The 24,286-nt window shown below is 37.2% G+C and overlaps 1 protein-coding gene across 11 annotated transcripts in view; it reads right to left on the bottom strand.

Moving 5' to 3' along the window:
- LOC101168153 (catenin delta-2) overlaps positions 1–24,286 on the bottom strand; it is a 181,499-nt gene that overhangs the window by 79,323 nt on the left and 77,890 nt on the right. For all 11 annotated transcript variants that reach the window (XM_023964880.1, XM_023964879.1, XM_023964878.1 and 8 more), the window contains one exon: positions 22,957–23,069. In XM_023964880.1, the coding sequence (XP_023820648.1) occupies positions 22,957–23,069 (113 nt within the window). The remainder of the gene's footprint in view (positions 1–22,956; positions 23,070–24,286) is intronic.

Here is a 24,286-nt window from a genome sequence, read left to right as displayed (position 1 = left end):
TAATTAACTAACAATTGCTGACAACCACACCTCTATGAACTGACTGGACTGCAGTGCTAAAGACAAGCAAGGGTGGTGGCAGTGAGAATGAGAGGCGAGTGATGGAATACGATCCGGACGCAGCCAGAGATAGAACAAAGAGACACACTGAGGTAGGAAATGGTAGGGGGTAATATAATGCAATACAAAGAGAGAGGGGAGAAAACAGAGAGATAAGTGCAGAATAGAGTCAGAAAATGCTGAGCGCATAGGAAGAAAACAAAAAGCGCTCTGCTGAATCCAGAGAAGAGGGCTTAAAAGAACCATTGCCAGAGATCCCATCATTTTATCCACCCAAGAAACACTCTCAACCCTGTCCATACAATTAATCTATTTCACTGCCTTGCATATTATCTGTTATCTCTGCTGACCACAACTGCTGGCCCTCTTGTACAGGCAAGCTATTAGATAGTCAAAGCTGTCCAGAAAAGAAAGAAACGATTTTTATAAGCTCCTACAAAACAAACAATTTTATTGTGAAAACCCAAACTTGGAATAAAACTTATTAATGCATACTTTTAGTATTATTTAAAGAAAAAACCTTTTAAAAGCATTTGCAGTTTCTATTTAGATGTATACAGTTTTGACAAATAATTAACTGTATTTTTTAAACCCCAAAGAACAACAAGAACCTTACTCTGATAAACAAAAATAAACAACATGAAGCAAATATTAAATAAAGGCTGATGAGCTGACAGTTTCTATGTCGCATCATTAAAATGCTGTTGCACGTGTGCCTTACTGCAGGCTAAAAAGTGATTATGACTTACTGACTTAATAAAACACATTAAAGTATTTATCTCTCCAAAAGCCAGATCAATATTGATTTTCTTTATTTCTACAGCCATTAGTCACTATAGTGAACCCATAATGACACAGTAGCTGCCACATGGCAATGATGCCTCCTTCTCCTCCGCCACAGAACAGAAATGCTATATTTGTACCTTCATGTGAGGTGGTCAGATAGGACAACAATAGATGTGGAGGTTAAACTGGAAAAATTTGGACAGTAAATGAGTTGAACTTCAACCTTTTTTGGGCCAAGGATCGGTTTAATGTAAGATAATATTTACACGGATCGGCCTGATTTTTCTTTTTAAGCTTCCACTTTCCCTTAACTGTTTTTGGGTAACGTTTATCTTCATCCTCTGTACAATATCTGCAGCTGCTTTAAACCTTATTTGAACACTAGCATAAATTTAGGAACTATTGAAATTTGATATAAATTTTCTCTCAACCCATAAGAGTCTAAGAGGAAGCAAAAAAATCGGACACCAACTTTTAAGGAGCGACAAATAAATATAGTAAAAACAACAGTCCCTAAACTGAAATTTTCTAAATATATTGATAAATAGAAATCCACAGTTTGGGCAAGACTCCTGATTTTTGTCTGTTAAATGCAGTTTTCTTTTATTTTTAAGTTGTAGGCTCTTCTTCTGTTTCCTCATTGGATCTTTTCTGCTAAAATAAATTGTCCAAATATGTTTGTTTCTTTGTTTTCTATACTAGCTTGGGGGTTTTCGAGTTACAAATCGGCTCAGCCGCTTTAAGAAAGTAGCGGATGTGTTTTTGAGACGGGACCGACTCATTCTTGACTTCCATCAAGAATGAGTCGGATTTAGTGAATCCAATATTTTTCAAAATAAAACTTCCTTCAGAATGAGATTATAAAAGAAATTGAAAAAAATGTAAGTCATGTTTTTTTTTTTCTCTCTCTAAGGCTTGGTACTCACTGTCCCTCGGATTATTACCACTCCGTGGCCAACGGGTTGCAGACCACTGTTGTAAAGTGATGCCATTTTTCTTTTTCTTTTTTCTAAATTGTTCTGTCCAACAACTGAGTGAGCAGATGAGAGTTGAAGGCCATTTGTGTTGGACAGGTTTTACTATTAGAAAAAGAGGTTATGTATCTTCAGATAACCAGGATGTAAATTTGTATAAACCCCTTTTTGTTTTTTTATTATTTTTTATTTATTTGTTGTTGTTTTTAAGTGATGCTAGTCTAACATACAAAGTATTAGAAGAAAGAAAGCCTTTTTGAAAATTTGAGGTTAAACCATATAAACCAACCAAGATACAACATTGCAAATTTTAGATGTTCAAAGACAGTTTTAGCTTCTTATAAACCTGATTTGAAACATCAGAAACAACATTTTTATGAATGAATTTAAGTGCTTTTCTAGAAGCTTTCCGAAAAAAATGACATTTTGTAAACTTTGAGCGACAGATTTCCTTCCAACACAAGATGAATATTCGACAGAATCTTCACTAAAAAGATTGCAAATTAGCCTGTTTACGATCAAAAAACCCAAACTGTCTTCAGTAAAACCGTACTTGCAGATCTGCTGTTTTATGGACTCCTCATAATCATTCGTGTGACCAAAAATAGAGCTCTATTTAAAGCAGGAAATGTGTACCCCACTCCACTTATCCTTGACATCATCAAATGAACTTTTTTATTACAGGGTGACTAGACATGAAATATTCATTCAAACATCAGACGTTTGAGTACAAATGACCTCACTGGAAACCCATGCCGCCTCATCCAGGAGTAAGTCACCTTCATGGCTTCTGCCAACACCCATTACCTTCTGGTTGACTAAACCCACCATTCAGGTGGCAGCGTTTCTCTTGGTGAACCTTCATGTGCAGGCTATCATACAATATCATATTTAAAATCACCCGGATGACCTACAATTCTGTTTATGAGGAAGCTGAACATGATATCCAAGTGGCTGATAACAGCCCCACTTCCTGCAGCATGACAAACATCCCTCATGTATGCCTTGTCGTTATGGTAACAGCCACAGAATCCTGTAAAGGTATGTGAAACAGACATGAGTTTGATCTCAAATATGACCTTTGTGGAGGATGAAACTGAAGTTAGGCTGACTTGTCTTTGTTGCAATTTTACACTGCTAGCTAAAAGTCATTTTGCAACAGCGATCGTTGAGTAAATGTCACACATTTACGTTTCCTTCTTCCTAGAAATGAAGAAGACAGCGTCTGCCAGAAACCCAGGAAAGCTGCCATGTAACACAACGATAAAGAGCAAATGTCAAAAACTGGAACTACTTCAAAGGAACCCCAAATTCAGTGCCAAGTGATAATTCATAGAGCAGACATTGGCTTTCCATAGTTCTCACATTAAAAGTCACATTCACACACGTCCTTCCATAAACTTCAAACATTTTTTTCACTCTATATGCCACGCTGATGTTATTCTTTCATACAGGTTTCAGTCTGCTCCGCTGACAACTATTCCCAAAAAATCTTTAACGGCTAGAGTTACAGCTTAAATAAATACAGCCCAATGGTAATTCTTGCTCAACAAGTTCAAAAGTTTTTTTATTTATTTTGAGAAAATGTATAGAACAAAGTTTGCTTCAGGTCATAGGAAGCTAAAGCGAAATAAGTGCCAAGACCCTATGAGGCAGCCTGACAGCACAACACCAAAAATACAACAGTTACATTTGGTATAAAGCCAGGCTTTTGAACATGGGAAATCAATGGGAATTCACCTTTTGGTGCAGTTTAACCCTTTCATACAGGAGCTTTAGCTCCATTGTTGACCTTTCAACTTCTATAACTCCTCAACCATTGATACAGTTAACCCTTGTGCTATCTTGTAGGGTCCAAGTCCAAGATAGCAAGATGACCCCACTCCCAACGTTAACATGCCTCCAAGGCAACATTGGGAGTGGGGTCATCAGGACCCCACAAGACAGTGCTCTGATCCTTTTTTCTTCAATGATTTTTGATCTTCACTGGTGTCCATGGATTACATGAAATCCTCTCCACCTTTATCAACCGTTGTCCTGGTAGGGATAACACGTCAATGTAGGGTTGGGGTCATCTGGACCCCACAAGATAGCACAAGGGTTAATGTATTTCCTGCGTGTTCTGAAGTGCAGAAAAGCGTCCTCATAACACTTTACAAGCTTACGTGATCACTGTAAATCAGTTGATTCTGACGCAAAGAAAAGCAGCCTTGCACCGTTATGCAACACCTTACGTTCATAATGTGTCAGGGAACTATGGTATGTCAAAGGGCATCTGTTTTTTAGGTGTCACTGGCACCATCTCCCGTGTTAAAAGTTTAAATTTGGTATAAAGACAGACTTTTTAACATAGGAGTCTATGGGAAACCACTCTTTGGTGGCGGTTTAAGGAGCTGCAATATTGAATACTTCAAAGTTTACTTTAAATTCAGGTGCATCATATAGTATCACTTTACCAGATAAATGTGTCCAATATCACAATATGTATTGAAAAGAGAAAAAAGAAAGAAAAGATGGAGTGTTAAGAACATGGACCGTATAAGAGGAAATACAGATGACTGTATAATTGGACTGAGCAACCCCTCCCCTCTCACGTTCCAAACAGGAAGTACCCAGTGGTCCCAAAAAGAAATCCCATTGACTTCTATTGAAAAATAAACGGCTATTATTCAGTCATTGTAATGGTCAGAATAACCATTCTTGCTCTGCTACCTTTCTTTTTTTTTGCATGTTTTTACTGACATTATTGTTGAAGTGAAAGTGACAGATTTCAATTGGTAGGGGTGTGGTCTTCTAACTTGCTCACTCCTTATTGGCCAGAGTGGTTGCCATAGAAAAGATGACTCAGACTGACTGATTTCTGGTTCCAACATGGTCATATCGCCAATAAATGACGACTGAATTGACTTCATTTCATTGGAACTGGAAGTGAGCAATTTACAGCCAATGCTTAAGAAGGAGCTCCAAGAATCTCAAAACTGGGTTTGCATGATATAAATGACCTAATTCTGTTGTTGCAATCCTGCATATGTAAATTTCTATCAGTTAAAGAACTGACCTTTTATGAGAGCCATTTATTATGTCCAGTCTTTTCTTTACTTAAAAAAAAAGAATTTAATTAAATCTTGGCCCTTAATTATAAAATATATAAAACATAATAAAATCTGAATAAATCATAAACCAGATTAAAAAAAGAAGTCTGCTTGTTTGATCGCATTTATTAACATTGGGACATAAAAATGTCAATATTTAAATAATGCAGAGTCCATTTAAAAAAAACGTCCAAAAATGTTTGTTTTCAAACCATCAGCATCTAAATGACAACCTCCTGCAGAAAAGGATCCATGCCACATTTAACATATATTTATTGTCGCTGGAAGAGTTAGCGACTCATTGAATCAAGCAGCCAGGGGCGAGGAGAAACGCCGGCAAAAGCCCTGAACACCCATTCTGGCCCTTTAATTACCGGCTGAGCTGGGAGACGAAGGATCCCACCCACGCTTTATCTCTCCTGGTCAAATTGACCTAATTATGAATTATGTATGAAACAATAGCGGACTATTGCCGCTTTGTCCAGGTGCTATCTAACTTGACTGGATCTCATATCTCTGGAGAGGGCAGAAATGAAGGGGTTGGAAATGTCAAAAGCCCCCGGAGAATGCAGAACATTGTGACTCAGAGTGGCTGTGTGCTGCATAAATATGGCAGGAATGAGAAGGCAGGAAATTCTTCAGCCCAAGGTCTAGCCCTCTTTGTATGTCCAAATGTGTATTTTTTTAGGGGGCGGGGGGGGGGGGGTTGAGTGGCACACAGGACCTGAGCTTCATGTTTTGTCTTGACTTTACTGAACAATTTAGCAGAGTTCCATTCATAATGACAGATATGGTTTATGCAACTACTAAAAATACTTTAAGGCTGACATTTTTATTAAAATTTTAAAGAAGCCTTTATTTTAAATGACATTTAAATTAAATAATAAAGAAAAAGTGTGAAATATTTGAAGATAAATCTGTAAATAGAAAGAAACAATAGTAGGTTGGAGTTTAGTCAACATTTTCTACCTTAAAAACAGTTTATTTAATTGTGGAAACTTTTTAAATAAAAATATTCATGATTTTGGCACCAAGGTTATATTCTTTATCTTCAAAATTACCATTTTTAAAGCACAAGTGACTAGAAAGTTGAGGAAATTAATTGCAGTTTGCTTTATTGTTCTGATTTTGTGATTTATGAATGGATGAGTTTTCTGTGGGAGAACAGTTCTGGTCTTTACTCTCAGAAGTCAGAATTTCTTTGAGTTATTGATAAATATCTGATTCAGGCAAAACTGAGACAATTACTTGTTCTTTTTTTTTTCTTTGGCATTTAAAATGGAAAAACAAGCAAAAACAAATGTAATCATTTAGTAATAAGAAATGTGATTGATCCATCTTTGGAAACAATAACTTGAATTAGCTTTTTTCTTTTAATCTCTTTTTAATCTGTTTTATTGTTTGGGAAGAATTATGAACCAATCCTAATTCTAATATCTCAGCCTCATTAAGGTTCTTCCCTGCTTTCTTATGCTTCATTCTTCAAGTCCCACCAATAGTTTAAAGTGGGGCTTCTGAAGCTTTTCTGAAGTAAATATTGTTGTGTTTAAGACCCACTCCAATGAAAATCTTGTTTTTGGTGCTTTTAACATTTTCTTGTGGCTTTTTTCTCATGATGGAGGACATATGTAAACACATTTTAACTTTAAATGGCATTTCTTAAATTTCTTTATTTTTATTAAAATCATTGTGAATCATTGTGGGCGTTGGAAAAAGCTTGTAGCAGAGATGGTGCTAGAATCGGCATACCATAAGCTCCCTGCTCCACTCCATTCCGAAGCATCCACTTGTAGACAAATGGATCTATTTGTGTCTTCAATTTCTTCGTCTGAGCTCGTATGTCAATCAAGATCCAATATTGCCCGTCATTTTTGTTGCACAGCTAATGTTAGGTTGGGGTTACAAGGGACTGTAATCTAAGGGATGATGGGACATTGGGACGGGCTTCCTCAGCGCCACAACTCAGCTTTTAAAAAGATATATTTTTACAAATACTTCAAAAGGGATTAAAAGAGTCGGGTTAGAGTTTCAACGCTGTGTTTGAGAGCATGTGTTTTCTTGCAGTGCTGCATGTTAGCAGACAACTACACCCTCTCAAGGTCTACTATAGGGATTTATGGTGAACATGTCCTCATATTTTTAAGGAACCATCCCCACAAAGTGAGGGCTGCCACACCGGAGCTAGGGCAGTCAAGGTGAAGGGAGATATCCATCTCGTCTGGTTCTGATGTGCAGTTGCTGATGCAAGGAAGAAAAGAGCTTCATTTTCCTCCCCATGGCCACCGGCTGCACAGAGAAACAGAAGACCCTTTGAAGCAAATGATTACAGCCCAGCAGGAAGTGGCGCCGCTTACCGTCACTGCTTCCAACAAATGCTTCAGAATGGGAGATGGAGGAGGTGGAAGGAGAGGGAAGCAGAAGTCTCCTGTGACCCTCTAAATTGGTCAAATTGACTCCCCAGTTTTGCCAGTGTAGGAGGCAGCCATTTTGACTTGGGGCCAAAAAGTTAATGAGAAGCGAGGAGGAAGACATGTTGGATCCCAGTGTGAGACCGGCCAGTTTTCCAGAACCGCTTAAAGACGAGGAACACGGCTTTTAACCACCTAATACAATTGTTTTTCTCAAATAAGAAAGGAAAATAAGAGCTCTCTGTGAGCTCTCCAACTTTCATCTGACTGGACTAAGAGTTCCCGGGAGTCTTTCTTGTTCCTCATGAAGTTTTTTCAGCTATCGCGAGCTGAAATACTGAACTTGTCAGAAGCTATAAATACGTGTGACTGTCAGACAAAAAGGCTCCCTTTGGGAGAGCTACCCAAAAGGCCATTTGTTAAAAAAGACAACAGAGCTGCATTTACAGGAATTACATTTTTGTCATTTAATAAGCTCAGCAATTTAGCTTCATTTCAGATTATTCATATAATAAATCCTGACATGCTCTAATCTGCTGGTAAAGGAAGAAATAAAGGGCAATCTATTCGAGGAATATAGTTCCCAAACAGCTGAACACGAGCTTTGTGATTTAACACCTTTTATTTTTGCTGGAAATTTAACAACCCACTCTGATAAAAATGATTATTGTTGGGGTTTTTAACATGGTTTTGTGGCATTCTTCTGATGATGGAGGACGTGTATAAAGAAAATTAAGCTTAAAGTTCATTTCTGAGTATTTTGTTAGCCACATTAGCACAAAGTGCAACTCCCATTGACAGTAAATCCTCCCACCTCCCAAGTACCCACTGGCTCCAAAAAGCTAAAATCTAATACACATATCGCGGAAAAATGGCGACTGGATTGACTGACTGGAACCGGAAGCAAGGCATGTTCTATGGGTGACTTAACACGCGATTTGTCCAGTTATATATTATACAGTCAGTGGTAAATCCCAACATTGCTAGCGACACTTGTTGTTGTTAGTGAAATGTTAAAAAAAACACAGTTTGACACCGCTGCATGTTAGCTAGGTTAGCATAGTCAGCAACCTTGTTTGTAACTCGTACAAAAAAACTTTTTTTTGACACTAAAATCAGAAGACACGGTGTCATTTGGGGAAAAAAACATGGCTTTATGGCAGAAATACATAATTATTAATTAAAAGACTACTAGGGACGCTTTTAAAATAGCTCAAAAGAAGATCAGAGTGAGTCTTTATGGCTTTCCTATTAAATTGCTTTCAGACAAGTTCTCAGAAATGAACATTTAATGCAGCTCTTGTGCTAAAATACTGTGTTTAGCCTCAATGCTGGAGATTTAGAAGGACTGCGCTCAGATATTAATGCTTTTTGTCTGTCTTTAAGCCTCAATATGTACAAGTTAAATCTGGAGCCTTCGACTCTCCCTGACTGTCTTTGGGCTGGACCTTTTGCACATTCGCTGCACTTCAAAAAGCTAAGCGCCACATCTCTTTGTCCGGATCGATCCGTTCCAGCAAAGCCATTCTGCTGGATGGCAAACATCCAAAGTGAAATTAAGGGAAACATCTGTTGCCAAAATGTCCAGCCACTTTTTTTTTTATATATATTTTTTTTATTTTTGTCAAAACTCTGTTGCGGAATGCCACATATGTTCATCCTTAAAACAATCAGGCCCACGTTTACAAAATTAGGTTTAAAATGATTGTAAACACAGTCAACCGTATTTTCTGTGGCACATGCTTGATCACAGACGGTGTAGTAAAATCTTGTCTTGGTACAATCCACATTTCCTATACTGTGTTTTTTTACATGTTGCAAAAAAGATTCAGAGTTACAGGTGTTTTTTTGTGCGCATTATTTATGACAGAAGTTGGAAAATAGACCATTCATTGAAGGTGTGCCCCTATGGTGTGGAAAATACATAAAATAAAATAAAATAAAATTACAGAAAAAACTGTTTTTACTTGGCAAAGTTACTAACCTAACTTTGTTCTTTTATCTTTAGGATTTAATAAGTCTGTTAAGACTCAATTTTAAGAATTATGAGACTTCTTTTTTTGCGGAGACAACTGGAACTCTGTATTAAAGACGGATGGAGGGGAAGCAGCTGCGTGTTTGTTCATGTCCACATTACACCTGTGCTGGTCTCCGCTGCACTGGCTTCCTTCCAGCTACAGGATTCCCTTTAAGTTTTTATTGATCGTTTTTTAAATGCTTAAACGGTGCAGGACCCCTGTTTATCTCTTCCAGAACTTTGAGGTCAACTAATCAGCTGCTATTAAAGGAACTCTTTAAAAAACTGAAAGGGACACAGGGGTTTTTACTGCAGCTCCTTCTTAGCTTCTAGCAGTCAAAATGGACCGTTTGGACACAAGATTCTTGAATTTGCTTTATTTTCAATTATAATTGTTCTAACTGGTAAATTTTAATCATTTTCTTTTAACAACTTTATTTTTTACTTTAAACATGATCATCAATCATGCATTTGATTGTGTTTTGTGTTTTAAATGGCTCTTTAGATTAGTTTAGCTTAGATGCATGTAACTATATGAGATGGTTACATGGAAAAGTAATTTTAAATCATCTAAACATGTTTAGAAACGTAATTATAATATATAATGCATAGTTCTACATATTAGCCCCTGGTTTAAGTCCTGGTTGGGTCTTTTCTGTGTGGAGTTTACATAAAGTTATACACGTATATGACTAAATTGTCCCTTGGCTGTGAATTAGCAACTTAAGTGGGTTCAGACAGCTAATAAATGAATGCATGACTTTTGTGGATTGACCATTGACTGTATATAACAACTGGTCTAAGTGACCAGGAATTACCCGCTGGCTCCAAGAAGCCAAAATCCTAAAAACTTTTATATCAAGAAAAAAAATGTATCAGTCATATTACTCAGAATAACTATTCTTGCTCTGCTACCTTTTTTTTAACATGTACTTGATAATCCTTTTTCTTTATTTATTTTTTTTGCTTCAGTTTCTTCCATTTTTTTTCCAAGTTATCCAAGTTACAAACTGGCCAATCGGATCCCTCAGTAAAAGTGTGTGGTCTCACGGTGAACAGATTTCATTGACAGATTCTATTGAGTTCACTTTCAAATGGGTGTGGTTCTCCAACATGCTCACTCCTAATTGGTGAGAGTCGTTAGCATAAAAACGTTGACTCAAGCCAATGGAGCGATCACTGCCTTTTGGTGTTGATTAGCTCAAACATGGCCGTGATTGTTGGCCCGTCTCTCGTCTACCTCATCTCTGGCTCGTCTCTGCTCCTGCTCCTACACTTGGTTGTGGACCCTAAGAAGCGTATGAAGCTCATCAGCTGGACTAGTCAAACATGTAGTTGTAGAGTTAGATAAGCTAATTCTCTGTGAGAGTTCTGGTACAGAACCTGTCCAGCTTGGGGGAGGATCCCGCCTTCATGTGGTTTCCTCTTTTTTTTCCTCCATTTTTTTAGGAGTTTTTCCTTACCGAGAACGAGGGTCTAAGGGCAGGGATGCCCAGTTTAGCCAAGTCTGTTTAGTTTAGTTTAGCCAATACTTTTTTAATTATATGACTTTATGTTCCTTATGATTTCATGTTTACTAGAAAGCCCATTGAGCCAACTATTGTTGTAATATTGGACCATATAAAGAAAATTGAATTGAATTGAATTGAATTGAATTGACTTCGTACCGTTGCCGGCAGAAGTAAGTCATGTTCTATGAGTTACGTCACACTCACTCGGTCCAGTTCCTATATACAGTCAATACGTTTGACAAAGCCCCCGCTCTCTAGCAAACTGTAAGGTATCACATGCAGTTCCTCAAATGGCCACTGGAGGCTAATTTCAAAAGGGAGCAATAATTTAAAAAGTCTAACGTAACACCAAAAAATAAACACATCTAAAATCTGGTTTGAAAAGTCTTTTCAATGATTATATCTACATATAAAGTGGATGTTTTTGTTCAACAATGTTGCAGTTGTGGATTTAATATTTGTTTTCAGTTGTGTTAAGAATGTTAATGACAGATTAAGCCCTGCATATAATATGAGATGGCATGTTTTTGAGCTTACGGGAAAACGTGCAATGTGTATGTATGAGTGTGTTTGTTTGTGGGTGCATTCGCAGACTAAGGAGGTTTTCATCGAAGCTTAACTGTGGCAGACTCGTCTCTGTTCTGTTTACAGATCAATACAATTGTAACAAACAACTGATCTAACTCCGGGGGGCAGTTAGAACACATACACACACACACACACTTACACACAGTTGTGACAGACACAGGCTGTCTGTGACGGTGCAGGATATTAGTCCTATTAAGAGTGTCTGGATTTGAAGTGACTCATCCCCAAGTCAGTGTGTGCTTGCAAGGTGGGAGGTTAGAGGGGCTTAACATGAGAGCACATACCCCCCCCCTTTCCCACCACCAACACCCACCCGTCTATTTGTTCTACGCTCGGTTCCTCTCTCTTTATTTTCCTGCCTAAAATTTCATGCCCGTTTTTGTGTTTCGCACTGCTTGTCATTTTGCATTTTCTCATGTGACAGCCCAGAAACTCTGCAGGCTCCACTCAGCGTTCATCACTGTTGAAATGTGTACGAGAACACATGGAAAAAGCCATGCAGAATGCACTTTTTTTGTAAACGTGCGTAAGCGTCACGGCACAATGCATTTTGCTGTCATGTTAAAACTTGTGGTTGTTTTGTCTAACCAGTCGACCCGTGGTCACACCTTTTTTGGCACTGCTAAAATCTTGTTAGATATAAGCTACTAACTATACATAATAGCTAGTTGACAAATCATTGATAAATTATTAAATAAGCAAAAAATTACTTGTAAACTAACAGTTGAGCATTTGTTAGGGAACAAGTGTTGCCTTTTTTCAATTCAGCAAAGTAGTCATTTAAAAAAAAGGAATAACAATAAATAAGTTATTTTTACCATAAAGTTTTGACAATTAGCTAAACTTTCTCTCACCAGAAATGTTTTAGAGATTTCAATGGAAGTAGCCATTTTGAAATGAGCAAGAAAAGCCCCTCTACTGCCCCCAGTGGAAGGATGACGAACTACAGGACAGAAAGCAAAGTTCTAAATAATGGGTTATTAAGGAAGGTTTGGATCAGGCTAATGAGATAGGGGCTCTCAGAAATGTCTGTATCAAATATGATACAAATGGTCACATAGGGTATCTTGAACTTGCTCCACTCATTTGCTGTTTTAACTTCACTGATATTAGTAGATGGGTAACAAACTATTAACAACTGATCTGTAAAGTGTACATTAATGTACTACAGAGGCATCCATTATTAGCTGATGTGTTTAGACGTTACTCTAAAATTGGAACTGTTCATCGTTTACTAACAGTTGAGATTTAGAAATAGTTGCAACGTTTAAATAACGACTCATCAACATATATAAACTGATACTCACAGATTGTCCGTGATCTATTCATAATTGTACAGTTATATTGCATTTACACAAATAACTTGCCAGCTAACAGAATAGTCATCTATTGGCTATCTATGATTTGTTAAATAGCTTTAACAGATAGTTAATATAAAGTGTTGCCCCTTTTTTTTTTTTAGTTTCACAACAATCGTTAAACAATAATGCTCTTTTGATTTCCGTCGGTTTTCGTTTCACTATCCACGCTCGTATCCTTTGGTCCTCCTAACAGAGAACCTCATGCATTCATTACAAACTCATGTATCAATCAAGTATTTCCCTTTGACATTCCAGTGCCACAATTATAGATCAATACGGTGAGTTAAAAAAAATCAATCAACCAGAACTGCTAAATGTAAGTTATTCCACTTTCTTGTTTTCCCCGCAGATGCAGGTTGGTGTCATGACGACATAAAAAGATTGACCGCTTTAATTAGCAGGTAGGCTCTCTGCAGCCGATCAATGAAGTTTTAAAGAAATGATGGTTCTCATCATACATATTATTACTAACTCTGATTCTCCTTTAAAGTAGAACGTGTGTCTGTGCTTAAGAAGAAACCGGGTTGTGTTTCACAGACCAAGTAATTTAAAAGCTAGCTCAAAATTTCTATTGGTCCATATCATAAAATTAATCATATAAGGCCCTCAAAACTTTTTAAGAATTACAATTTCTTAAATGTGATTACATTATAAGCCATTGTAAACCTGTGGCAGCAACCTGTGGCTACTTGACCTTCAGAGCCTTAAGGGCCAACAAGACGAAGAGATTAATTTGTTTTTGTGATCAAAACCACAATGGTTTGTATTCATTAATAAGATAACTATTTGTGTTATTATAATATTCAAATTGTTTAAATTTAGTAGTTTACACTGAGCATTTAATTATGAATAATAATACAATTTGAACCCAGATGTTAGGTTGACAAAAAATTTTTTTACCCCCAGATGGACTTTTTCTTAATTTATCTCCGCTCTTTAAATATGAAATTCCCAGTAATTTTGTTAAAAGCTTATTTAGATGTTTTCTGTTCTGTGTGAAGAAACAAAGTGTCCATCCAAGACTGGGTAAAACAAACAACTCGTGTATTAAGAACATCTGTGTTTTTACATTTTAATATTTCTAGCCAAATTATTTTTCCAAGTTATTTCATTTTCTTCTCCAAAGTCCAAGTTTTTAGAGTAAGTAAGTGGAAAATTTTGGAGTCTTTATACAGCATAATGATAGGATTCATGTTGCCTTTGTGATGTTAATGTCATTCCAAATGTTTTAAAAAAAAACATTTACCAAAGTTAACTGCAAGTTTTGTCCTCAATTTTGTCCACAACTCCACCTGTAATAAATTATTTCATATATTGCAGGTGGAATTGGTCGCATTTGGTCACGCATCAAAATTTACCTAACCAATTAAATATGCTAACATACCGGTAGTTAATATAAATAAAGTTAAGCACCAAATACAAAAGGGGTTTATACAAATATAAACCTGTGTCACAAGATTTTCAACCACCGATTGTAACAGTAAAATCTGTCAAGCACAAGAGGCCTTTCGTACTTATCTATTTGCTCATCTATTGGACAGGACAAGTGAAGAAAAAAAGAGTGGACTTAAACAAAAATGTGAACTCCAGTTGGATAAGTCATTAAATAAAAGCTGTTAATGCATGAAGTTCCTATTCTACCCTAAAGTAAGCGTGTGTGTTTAACCACTTGTATTTTTTTTTTTATTTCTATCCTGAAAACATTGTATTTAAAGTGCAATCAAGTTTGAAATGTTCCTCCGCTGTGCAGTGAGAGTCCTGAAAATGCTTTTTTCAGCAGGCAAACTAAGAGACAAGCAAATGAGAGTGGAAAAATTTGATTTGGGATATTTTCACTGACACCTTCAGTGGAGAAACCAGCAAAGCTTTCAGTGAACATTCGTGTCCGAAAACAAGAACTAACACACATGTGTATGACCGCTAACCAAAGTTAGACCTCAGAGAGGATAAGCAGCGCTGTAGGCTTGGAGACACATGGTTCCACAGACTGTAAGACTCTCAAACCCAAGTAAGGAAAACTTTTCCCAGACGTTGATTTGTGTTTAAAATTTATTTCTTCTGGTTTGTGAGCTGTTTGCTCAAACCTTTACAGTCCCATTCCGATCGTCCTTTGATCTGTTGTTAAAGAAACTGTTTCCTTTTATTGATCATTTTGCTGGTTTTAGCCTAAATCTAAAAACCTGTGTCGTTTTCTATGACATAGTTTCTGCAGAGCAGCAGGAATTCACCCCTGAGTTGTGAGCGGGGTACGCCCGTCTCCACTTCCCATCATCCATCTACATTGTCATCTGCTCTTAATTCACAACGATTTGTATAAAAAAAACACGTAGAATTGCAATTTTAAGATTAATTGCCTTTGTTAAAAACACCAAAAGCTTAATTTCCATCAAAGCATATCTTTAAAGATGAACTCTTTATTCCAGGTTTTTGGCAAAATTTCTGCTTCAGACTAACCCAAACAGCAACAACTAACAAGCTAATCTATGAGTGCATTACCAAAATAGATAGTGAGCGAGCAACTGCAATTATGTCAATGATAAAATGTGCAGGTTTATTACTCATTCCAGATATACTGCATTGTGAGTCTGTCGTGTACACAGCTCTAATAAATCAAGAAAAGTCAATTAACTCTGCATGTTTTTATAATTTTGTTCGGAGTCTCATAGCAGTGAAGCACCTCTTACTGCAAAGCTGCAAAAATGTCATCACACTGACGCGTTTGCCATCTCCCCTCTGACTCCACTGTTTCTTTGACACTCCATCTGATTATCTGTCTTCAGAATGCATTGCACAGAGAAACTCACCATTGTCTCAGTTTAGCTGCATTAATTGCACACTCTTTATTGACACAGTGAAAAATTTATCCGGTTCAAATGATCGCATTTCATCATTCGGATCCTGCTCTACATTTCCCGATTCTTACAGAAATTCTTTATCTTGATGTTATCGTCTCAATGTAACAGTTTGGTTTTAACTGGGTTTAAAAAAGCGTCAATGAGCTGTCTGAGTGGTACACAGCAAGACTTTTCCCTCGTTTGGACCATTTTTAAAAAGTGTCTGTATTCTCATCAAACATTTCTTATGAAAGCTGAACTTCTTTGCATATATTCTCACATTTGTGAAGGAAGAAAAAAAAACAGAAAAAAGAATCACAGATCTGTGAGAGAGCTGGCATCAGAAAGCTCCGACTGCATCTGGGTAATAGACCCTCGCTGGGCTCGCTACACGGGCCACATTTAAGCGCCAGACAAGTGCTGGTCGGTCTCCCCGGGTGCAACACTTGCAGCCAATGCTCATACATGCAGGCACACACATACACACCGCAGCCAGACAGGCAAGCGGGCGCAAATCCGATTAACAGACAAAGACTGTAAATGGGCATAGCCAGACAAGTCGGACAAGTAGCCATGGCTATCCATTGCAATTCCCTTTAAAGCCTCGATATCTGCGGCCGCTCGGGATGAATGTGCACACTCTCAAAGGTCCACTTAAAAGATTACAGAACAGGTGCCAGGGAGCAGGTGATGTACACTTTCAGACCAGTAATAAATAGAATGATCATGTACATAAATAACATTACTTTACACACCCAATTTTACTGGACATGTTAAAAAAAAGTCAGTGGTATTGCAAGCAAATGCTAAAAAGTTTGTAGGTTAAGTTATTATTTACATTAAAAAAAAAAGTAATGAGGGGCAGTATTTCAGAAATCCACTTAAGGAATACTCTAGTACAGAAAAGTACTCATTTATTTTGGGACTGTTAGATTTAGGAAGAAAAGGTGACTGAAGAGGTTAAGACAGATTTTTAATTTGAAGTGTGTTTACTTACAATATTTCTCCCCCAAAAAGAAAAAAGTACAATAAACTAATATGAAATATGAAAAAAAATGATTAGCTTCAAGCCAAGTCTTGCAGCATGATATGACGATAAATTTAAACATGTTTATAGTGAGGAATTTCTTTTAAATACCAGTTTAATTTTCAAGTATATTTTATGTAAAATTGTTGATTGTTTTCGGTTTATAATGTTCAATTTTAACTTTGTCTTCTCTATTAAAGTTTTTTTTTTCTTTAGCAGAAACTCACTCTGTTTTAGTGTATTTTAGTAAACAAAGTTGTTTCTTACTCTTTAACCCTTGTGCTATCCTAGGCACTTTAACGTTGGGAGTTGGGTCATCTAGACCCACTAGACAGTGCTCTGCACCTTTTTTCTTCAATGATTTGTGATCTTCACTGGTGTCCATTACATGAAATCTTTCCACCTTTATCCACCTTTGTCATGGTAGGGAGAACACGTCAATGCAAGGGTGGGGTCATCTAAGATAGCACAAGGGTTATGAATAAATAAATGTTATGTCTTATGCTATTTAAGTTTCAGCAAATAGAAAAAAAAATAGAAAAATGATCATTTATCTCCTGCCGTCTGGCATATTGTATTTTATTTTTTAAATAAATGGAGGGATTAAAGGCATTTTGCATTCTTGCATCAACCACATGTTATTTTTATAAAAAAGACTGAAAAAAACTGAGAAAACTTTAATGTGAAATATATAAAAGAAATTTATGAATCAGTTTAAAATATATGTCCCCTCTGTAGATCGAGGTGGTATAACACTCACATTCTCTTGATGTCTTTGTGGATCAAACATCTTTTAAAAAGTCAGGCCCTTGAAAGCAGCTCTTTAAAAGATTGTTTAGCACTTAAAAAAAGCACATCCAGAGATAAAATGTTTAAAGTAAGACACCAAGACTAAAGATAAAAGGCACATGTAGAGAAATACTGTGACTGGTGTAGTTAGAAAAGTCACAGATCAAGGACTAAAGTTTGAAGTTCGAATATATTTTGAGACACATGAGATCCAGTTTTTTAGCTTTTCAGTTAAAAAAGCATCTCTATTGTTTTCTTTGTAGACTTTTTCTTTCATAAGCATCAATCAATCCGACTATGTGGAGTTACCTGTGGTTCATTCTATGATCTTCTTGTTTGGAAACTGGAGCTGATGCTGCTTCAGAAATGGAACTTTGCGACAAATTGGTCAAAAAATACACAAATCTTGGTGGAGTCTGTTCTAAATTCTCAGTTATTTTCAAAATTATGTCTTTATTGTTTGGTTTAACGAGTTCATGAAAAAGAAGGGGCTTTTATTAATTGACAATAAAAAGAAAAAAATATATATACATATATTTAAGGAAAATGATTTTTACAGTGTAAAAACAGAAAACAGTTTAGCCATTAGTCTTATTAATCAGCAGGATGAGTTTGTGTGCCTCTATGTTATCTTACATGGCCTACGGGTGTCTCACAAGGCTCTATTCTGGGAGTTATTTGGTTTCTATTTTCAAAATGTCCTAGAAATGTAAGTCAGAACCACCTCTTTCAGTTGCAGAACAATGATGATATTATCATTAAAGCTGCTAATAGCAGACAGGAAGATTTTCCATATCACTTTTGAACTCTGGAAAACATGACGGTGGATCTGAATAATTTAACATATGCAAGAAAAATAACTTTTTCATGCTCTTCATAACAGAAACTAAAAGTAATTGCCAAGGATTTTTCTGGGAGAAGTGGAGAAATTCGAGAAACCCTTAGTCACACCAGTTCCAAAAGACTCCTTTAACAACTCTTCACATCAGTTTGAAACCAATATAATTTTCCATCCTTCTGTTATCCCTTTTGGGGGTCACATGTATGCTGGAGCCGTAGGGCAAAGGTGAGGGTACACTCTAAATGGCAACACAGAGACATACAATCACTCACATTCACACCTAGTGACAACTCCGATTCATCACTTTATCTGCGATGTGTAATCTTTTTAGATTGTTGAAAGAAGCTAGTGTCTAAAGAAATCCCGTCCGTGATCAAAGGAGAACATGGAAACTCCGCGGAATTCAAACTAGGGCTTATTGCTGTAACAACTATGCCACTGAGCATCTTCTCATATTATGTGATACCATATCATGTTATGTTTTATTATATTCATAGAAACCCAAAATCTCAGAGACTTATGAGGATCTAATTAGAACATCTGATTTTTCTTTTTCTAGAGAAAGAAATCAAAGTTAAAAAGTCCCACAAGCTGTCACGCACCTACCTAGGTGTGTAAAATTTGTTCTCCGCATTTGACCCAACACAGCTTCTACATGCATGTTCAAAACTGCACCCCCACCCCCACAAAAATATAAAAAACGACTCAGAAAGTTAACAGGCATGCCTAAAAACAATGCACTGCTGTGAATATTTTTGGGTTGTACAGTGCACGGTGTTATTACATCTCATATATTTGCCTTTCTCCCACTCGTTATCATTGGGTTTTGTGTGTGAGGGTGACAATAAAACTACATGTTGACCAGCCATCACTTTCAAGCCTCAAACCTTTTTTACCGCTCAAGTTATAATTAAGCAACAATGTCTGCCCTGTCATTTTCAGTATTATGAAAAGAAAGCAGCAAAGAAAGCCTTCACTATTATTCTAAAGCCAAACAAACCACAAGAAGGATGATCTGGTGTTAGTCAAAGACGACGGGGAAACACTTCACACATTTGTTGTGTCACTTCTTTATGAATGACCTGCATTCCAAAAAAGGATGCACTCTCAATTCTAAACATAGCAGTGACTGTACAAAATTTGTACAGCAAACAAATGTAACCTACTTTTACTACTCCTTGCGCACCCGTTGTGCGGTCAGTGCTTGCAGCCTGACCGTTAGAAATTAGGAAATTGTAGGAGTGTAGTTTGTGTGGGTGTCCTACAGGATTTCCATGGGCACCCGGTCAGTAAGGAGCTAGTATTCGCAGAGTCCGGCGCATAGCCACCATGCAACAGTATCCCTCATACGTCATAAGTGTGGACTCATGAAGTATAGGGGATACAAGACCTTTTTTTCTTGTAAATTTACAACTTTTTCTCGCAGAGTTACAAGATTAAAAGTTGTAAATTTGCGACTTTTTTCTCGTAATTTAACAGCTTTGACGTTTTTCTCGTAAATTTATGACTTTTGCTCTCTTAGATTTACGAGATTTAAAGTCATTAATGTGCAATTTGTTTCTCGTAATTTAACAGCTATGACTTTTTTCTCATAAATTTATGACTTTTGTTTCTCGTAGATTTACGAGATTTAAGTTGTAAATGTTCAACTTTTTTCTCGTATATTTACGTGATTTAAAGTTGTAAATTTGTGACTTCTTTTGCTTATTTTAACAGTTATGACTTTTTTCTCGTAAATGTATGACTTTGCTCTCGTAGATTTACAAGATTTAAAGTCGTAAATTTGCAACTTTTTTTCTCGTAGATTTATGAGATTTAAAGTTGTAAATTTGCAACTTTTTTCTCGCAGATTTATGAGATTTAAAGACGTAAATTTGCAACTTTTTTTCATAGATTTACAAGATTTATAGTGGTTAATGTGCAACTATTTTGTTGTAATTTACCAACTATGACCTTTTTCTCGTGAATTTATGGCTTTTGTTCTCGTAGATTTACGAGATTTTAAGTTGTAAATTTGCAACTTTTTTCTCGCAGATTTATGAGATTTAAAGACGTAAATTTGCAACTTTTTTTCATAGATTTACAAGATTTATAGTCGTAAATGTGCAACTATTTTGTCGTAATTTAACAGTTGTGACTTCTTTCTCGTAAATTTACGACTTTAATGTCTTAATTTAAAAAAGAAAAACTCTTTGTAAACTGGCCCTAAAACTCAGTCGTACCCAACCTTGTTAGTAACACGCAAAAATAGAAACAATTAACACAGCTACACATTAGCTTCATTAGCGTATTCACAAGAAAAAACAACCTTGTTTGCGGCACATAAAAAACAGATACACTCAAACAAACGTTACTGTGACTATGCTAACTCCCAACCTTGTTAGCAATACGTAAAAAAAGCCTCAGTCTGACACAGTTACATAATAAACAGGTTAGCATATTCACAATTACACTTGAACTCTTTAAAAAAAAACGACTGACATTTTGACAGAGCACCGTGTTCCTCTGAAAAATCTCTTCGACATCAGTAAACACAAGAAATAATCCATGTATAAGGCATTCCAGATTATGAGAAAAAAAGGGGGTTTAGGTGTGAAAAATACAGCAAGAAATAAAATTAAGGGGGTCAGCCTATGGAAAAGAACTAAAGGCATAGTGCAAAGCCACAGGATGTTTAATGGCAAACTATATAATAATCAGGTCTAATCAAGTTAGCCACTTTAACTCAGTCCATGGGCAGCTGGTTGATGATGTGGAAGAAGTGCTTTTTTGGAACCCATCGCCTTCCATACTGTTTTGCTGCCATTTTAAATCCCCCCCCCCTCTTTAATGCGGCCCTGTGGCAGCACTGAAGAGCTAAATGCATGCAGCAGTTAATTAGACTGCTGAATGAATCCGTTTTAGCCCGTCTTCCTGCTCTTTGTTGGTCCACCCCTCAAATTGAAATGACAATTAGAAAAGAAGCAGATGAGTAATTAGTTTGAGACAGACAGAATCCCCGCTCGCTTAACAGAATCAAAGAAGAGAAAAGATGATGGATTGTGCGCATCTGTTTATGTGAGTTACTAGTGGAGGGGGTGAAACAGAGAATGTGACTGGGTCTTTAATCGCGTTACAATGTCCTGAGGGACCGGCTAAGTACATTACCAGCACAGTGTCAGGAGTGCTGCTTTCACATTTGGGCTGGTGTGGAATGTGGAGATTGTGGTCTTTGGGCAAACAGCTGAGATGAAGCTCAGGACCAAACCTAATCAGAAGTTCATAATGACAGATGAAGTTTTCTTCTACTTGGTACAACAAATCAGACGTCTCTAAACACCCAACACGCTCTTTTGACTGCTGCTTTTGACATAATAGAACTACTTTAACTGGAAAAAAAGACTAAAATGACCAAGATGGGGATGTGTTTGCATCATAGAACCTAAAACATCCATCTAACCATTTTCTAAACCTGCTTAATCTCTTTTGGGGGTCATAGGGTTGCTGGAGCCTATCGTCACAGGCCTTTGACTGGACAGAGAATATATACAAACCTAAGGACAATGTAGAGTCACTACCTGACCCATGAAGCATGGACTGTGGTAGGCAGAGAAAACCCACACATGTAAGAGGAGAATATGCAAACTCCACACAGAAAGGTCGGGATTTGAAACACAGCCTTTTCATGGCAAGGTTGGTGAGCACTACACCCTCATGGAGCCTAAATTTACAATTGCATCTAAAAGTCTACAGTTTAAAAACCCACTCCAATGAAAAATGTGTTTCTTGTTGTTTTCAACATGTTCTTGCAGCATTTTTCCCATGATGGAGGGCATATATTGAGAAAATTAGGCTTAAAACTTCATTTCCGAGCATTTCTTTTTTCAGACGGAAATATGCTGTTTAAAAAAGATTGTGTTTGTGGTGTAGAAAATACGCTGGGCGGGCCACAAGCTTCTTGCTCCACCCCATTCTAATTCAAGCATTTGGCATCTGGCTCTAAACCGTAAGGTTGGATAGATCCTTTAAGCTAGCGTGAGAGCATGTAAATACCCCTTCCAAATAAGCAGCTGAACTCATTTTTGTCCACTTTTATTCTTGGGCTACTCCAGAGACAGCATTTTTTTTTTCAATTCTGCTCACATTTAAACAGATTTTACTGAACTTCTTTTATATGAAAGCTACAAATTGTGTGCAAAAATACATTTGGAGCCTGATACCCCTACAAACAGCCTTCCGTACCTCTTTTTTTACTTATCAGTCAGAGTGTACCACCTTTCACTAAATGTTAGCCAGCGCTAAACAAAAACCTGGTGAGGGTAATGCTATCCTGGTTCCCGAAATGCAGCATCATGTGAGAAAACCTTGATACGTTTGGTTTTTGTTTAGCTAAGAATCAATAATGGCTACAACTCCACCACAACAGACTAGGTAGAAACAAGAGCAAACAGCAGCAAAGGACTGAAGGGAATCTGATGCACCACATGACTGCTGGAACCCTGCCTGCCGAGTTCAAGAGCAAAACAAGCCCGTTTTTGAACTGCGATTTTTTAGCGCACATCAAGGAGCCTGACTCTAATGCGACCTGTTGTAAAGCCAGTCACCTGCAAGACCGCAGCTGACAAGCACGGGAAAAATGTACAAAAAAAGGATCTGACAGGTGTTGAAATAACACACACACACACACACCTGATGCTGGTCATGCTTCCAGTCTCAGAGCCAAGCTTGCATCTCTCCAGCTGACTGGCAACAATCTGTCGTTCAGCTTCCAGCTCCCTGGTCAGACGTTCAAACTGCAGCTCCTGCAGAGAGAGGGAGAGAATGTGTCACAACATGTGTCAATTTATTTACTGTCACATTTACAGTCGTCGTGAACATCAATTTGGCTTTGCCGGCACCGACATGGTTAGAACTGATGGGATGTAGACTTTGCAATCTGTAGTGGGAGAACAGGCCAAACAGAGGGGACGTGGTTTCAGAGTGCCAGAAAAACCTTCTAAAGAGCTATTTTTAGTTAGAATAGTGTCTAGGAGACAGCAAGTTTACTACCTGTATTTCATTTATAAAAATGTATATTAGGCAAACTTGATGATCCTCTTTTGTGTTTGAAATGTGCAGATCTGTGTGCAAATGAAGTCTCTTTAATGACAATTTAAAACTTTAATGGCAATGCATGAAGGTTTAGGTGATGTCCAACAAGTTGATGGCAAAGAAAAAATAAATAAAAAATGCTGTTAGCCAAGGATGGTATGAAGGTAAAAATGTGTCAAAAGGAACAAGCTTGTAGATCTTAAGTGAGAACTTGTAAAATAGAATGTGAGAACTAAAAATCTGCATCTGTGTGTAAAAATCTTGTGATAAAAAAAAAACGAGTGTACACGTAAAATAAATGTCAAGTCAAAGAAGAAGATAGTTTCACACAAATTAGATTTATGCACTGAAGACCCCCCCCCCCCCCCCCCCCCGTTCCAGTGTCGGACATCGGACAAGGATCAATTTTGACACAAATATCTCGCAAGGAATATGTCAAACGTCCGAGCGCAGTTGTGGTGTGCTATAATTTGTAGCAGCAGATTTGCGTAGTTGTATCCGCTGATTTGAGGTTGTAACTCTAAATGAACACATGCAAACAGTAATTTGTCGGATGGGATATTATTTGTCGAAACATAAATCTACACACTTGTAGAAATTGTTTTGTGTCCACGTTTCAATCTCATTTAAGTGAAACTATCATCTTCTTTGACTTGACATTTATCTTTTGTGTACACTAGTTTACTTTACAGCACACGATTTTAACACAGATGCAGATTTTTGTTGCGCAAAGTCATACAAGTTCTCACATCAAATCTACAAGCTCGTCCATTTTGGAATATTATTACCTTCATAGGATGTCCCTTGATTGACATGCAGACAGCCAACTGAATATCTTCTGATACATACGTCACTGCACATGCGTATTCCCACTAAACTGAGCGCTACACTTTGCCAGCAGTTTGGGGATGTGTTAAAATTTGTTCAC

Source organism: Oryzias latipes, chromosome 17, assembly GCF_002234675.1.
Source record: "Oryzias latipes chromosome 17, ASM223467v1".
Taxonomy (NCBI): Eukaryota; Metazoa; Chordata; class Actinopteri; order Beloniformes; family Adrianichthyidae; genus Oryzias; species Oryzias latipes.
This window is presented reverse-complemented; position numbering and strand designations above follow the sequence as displayed.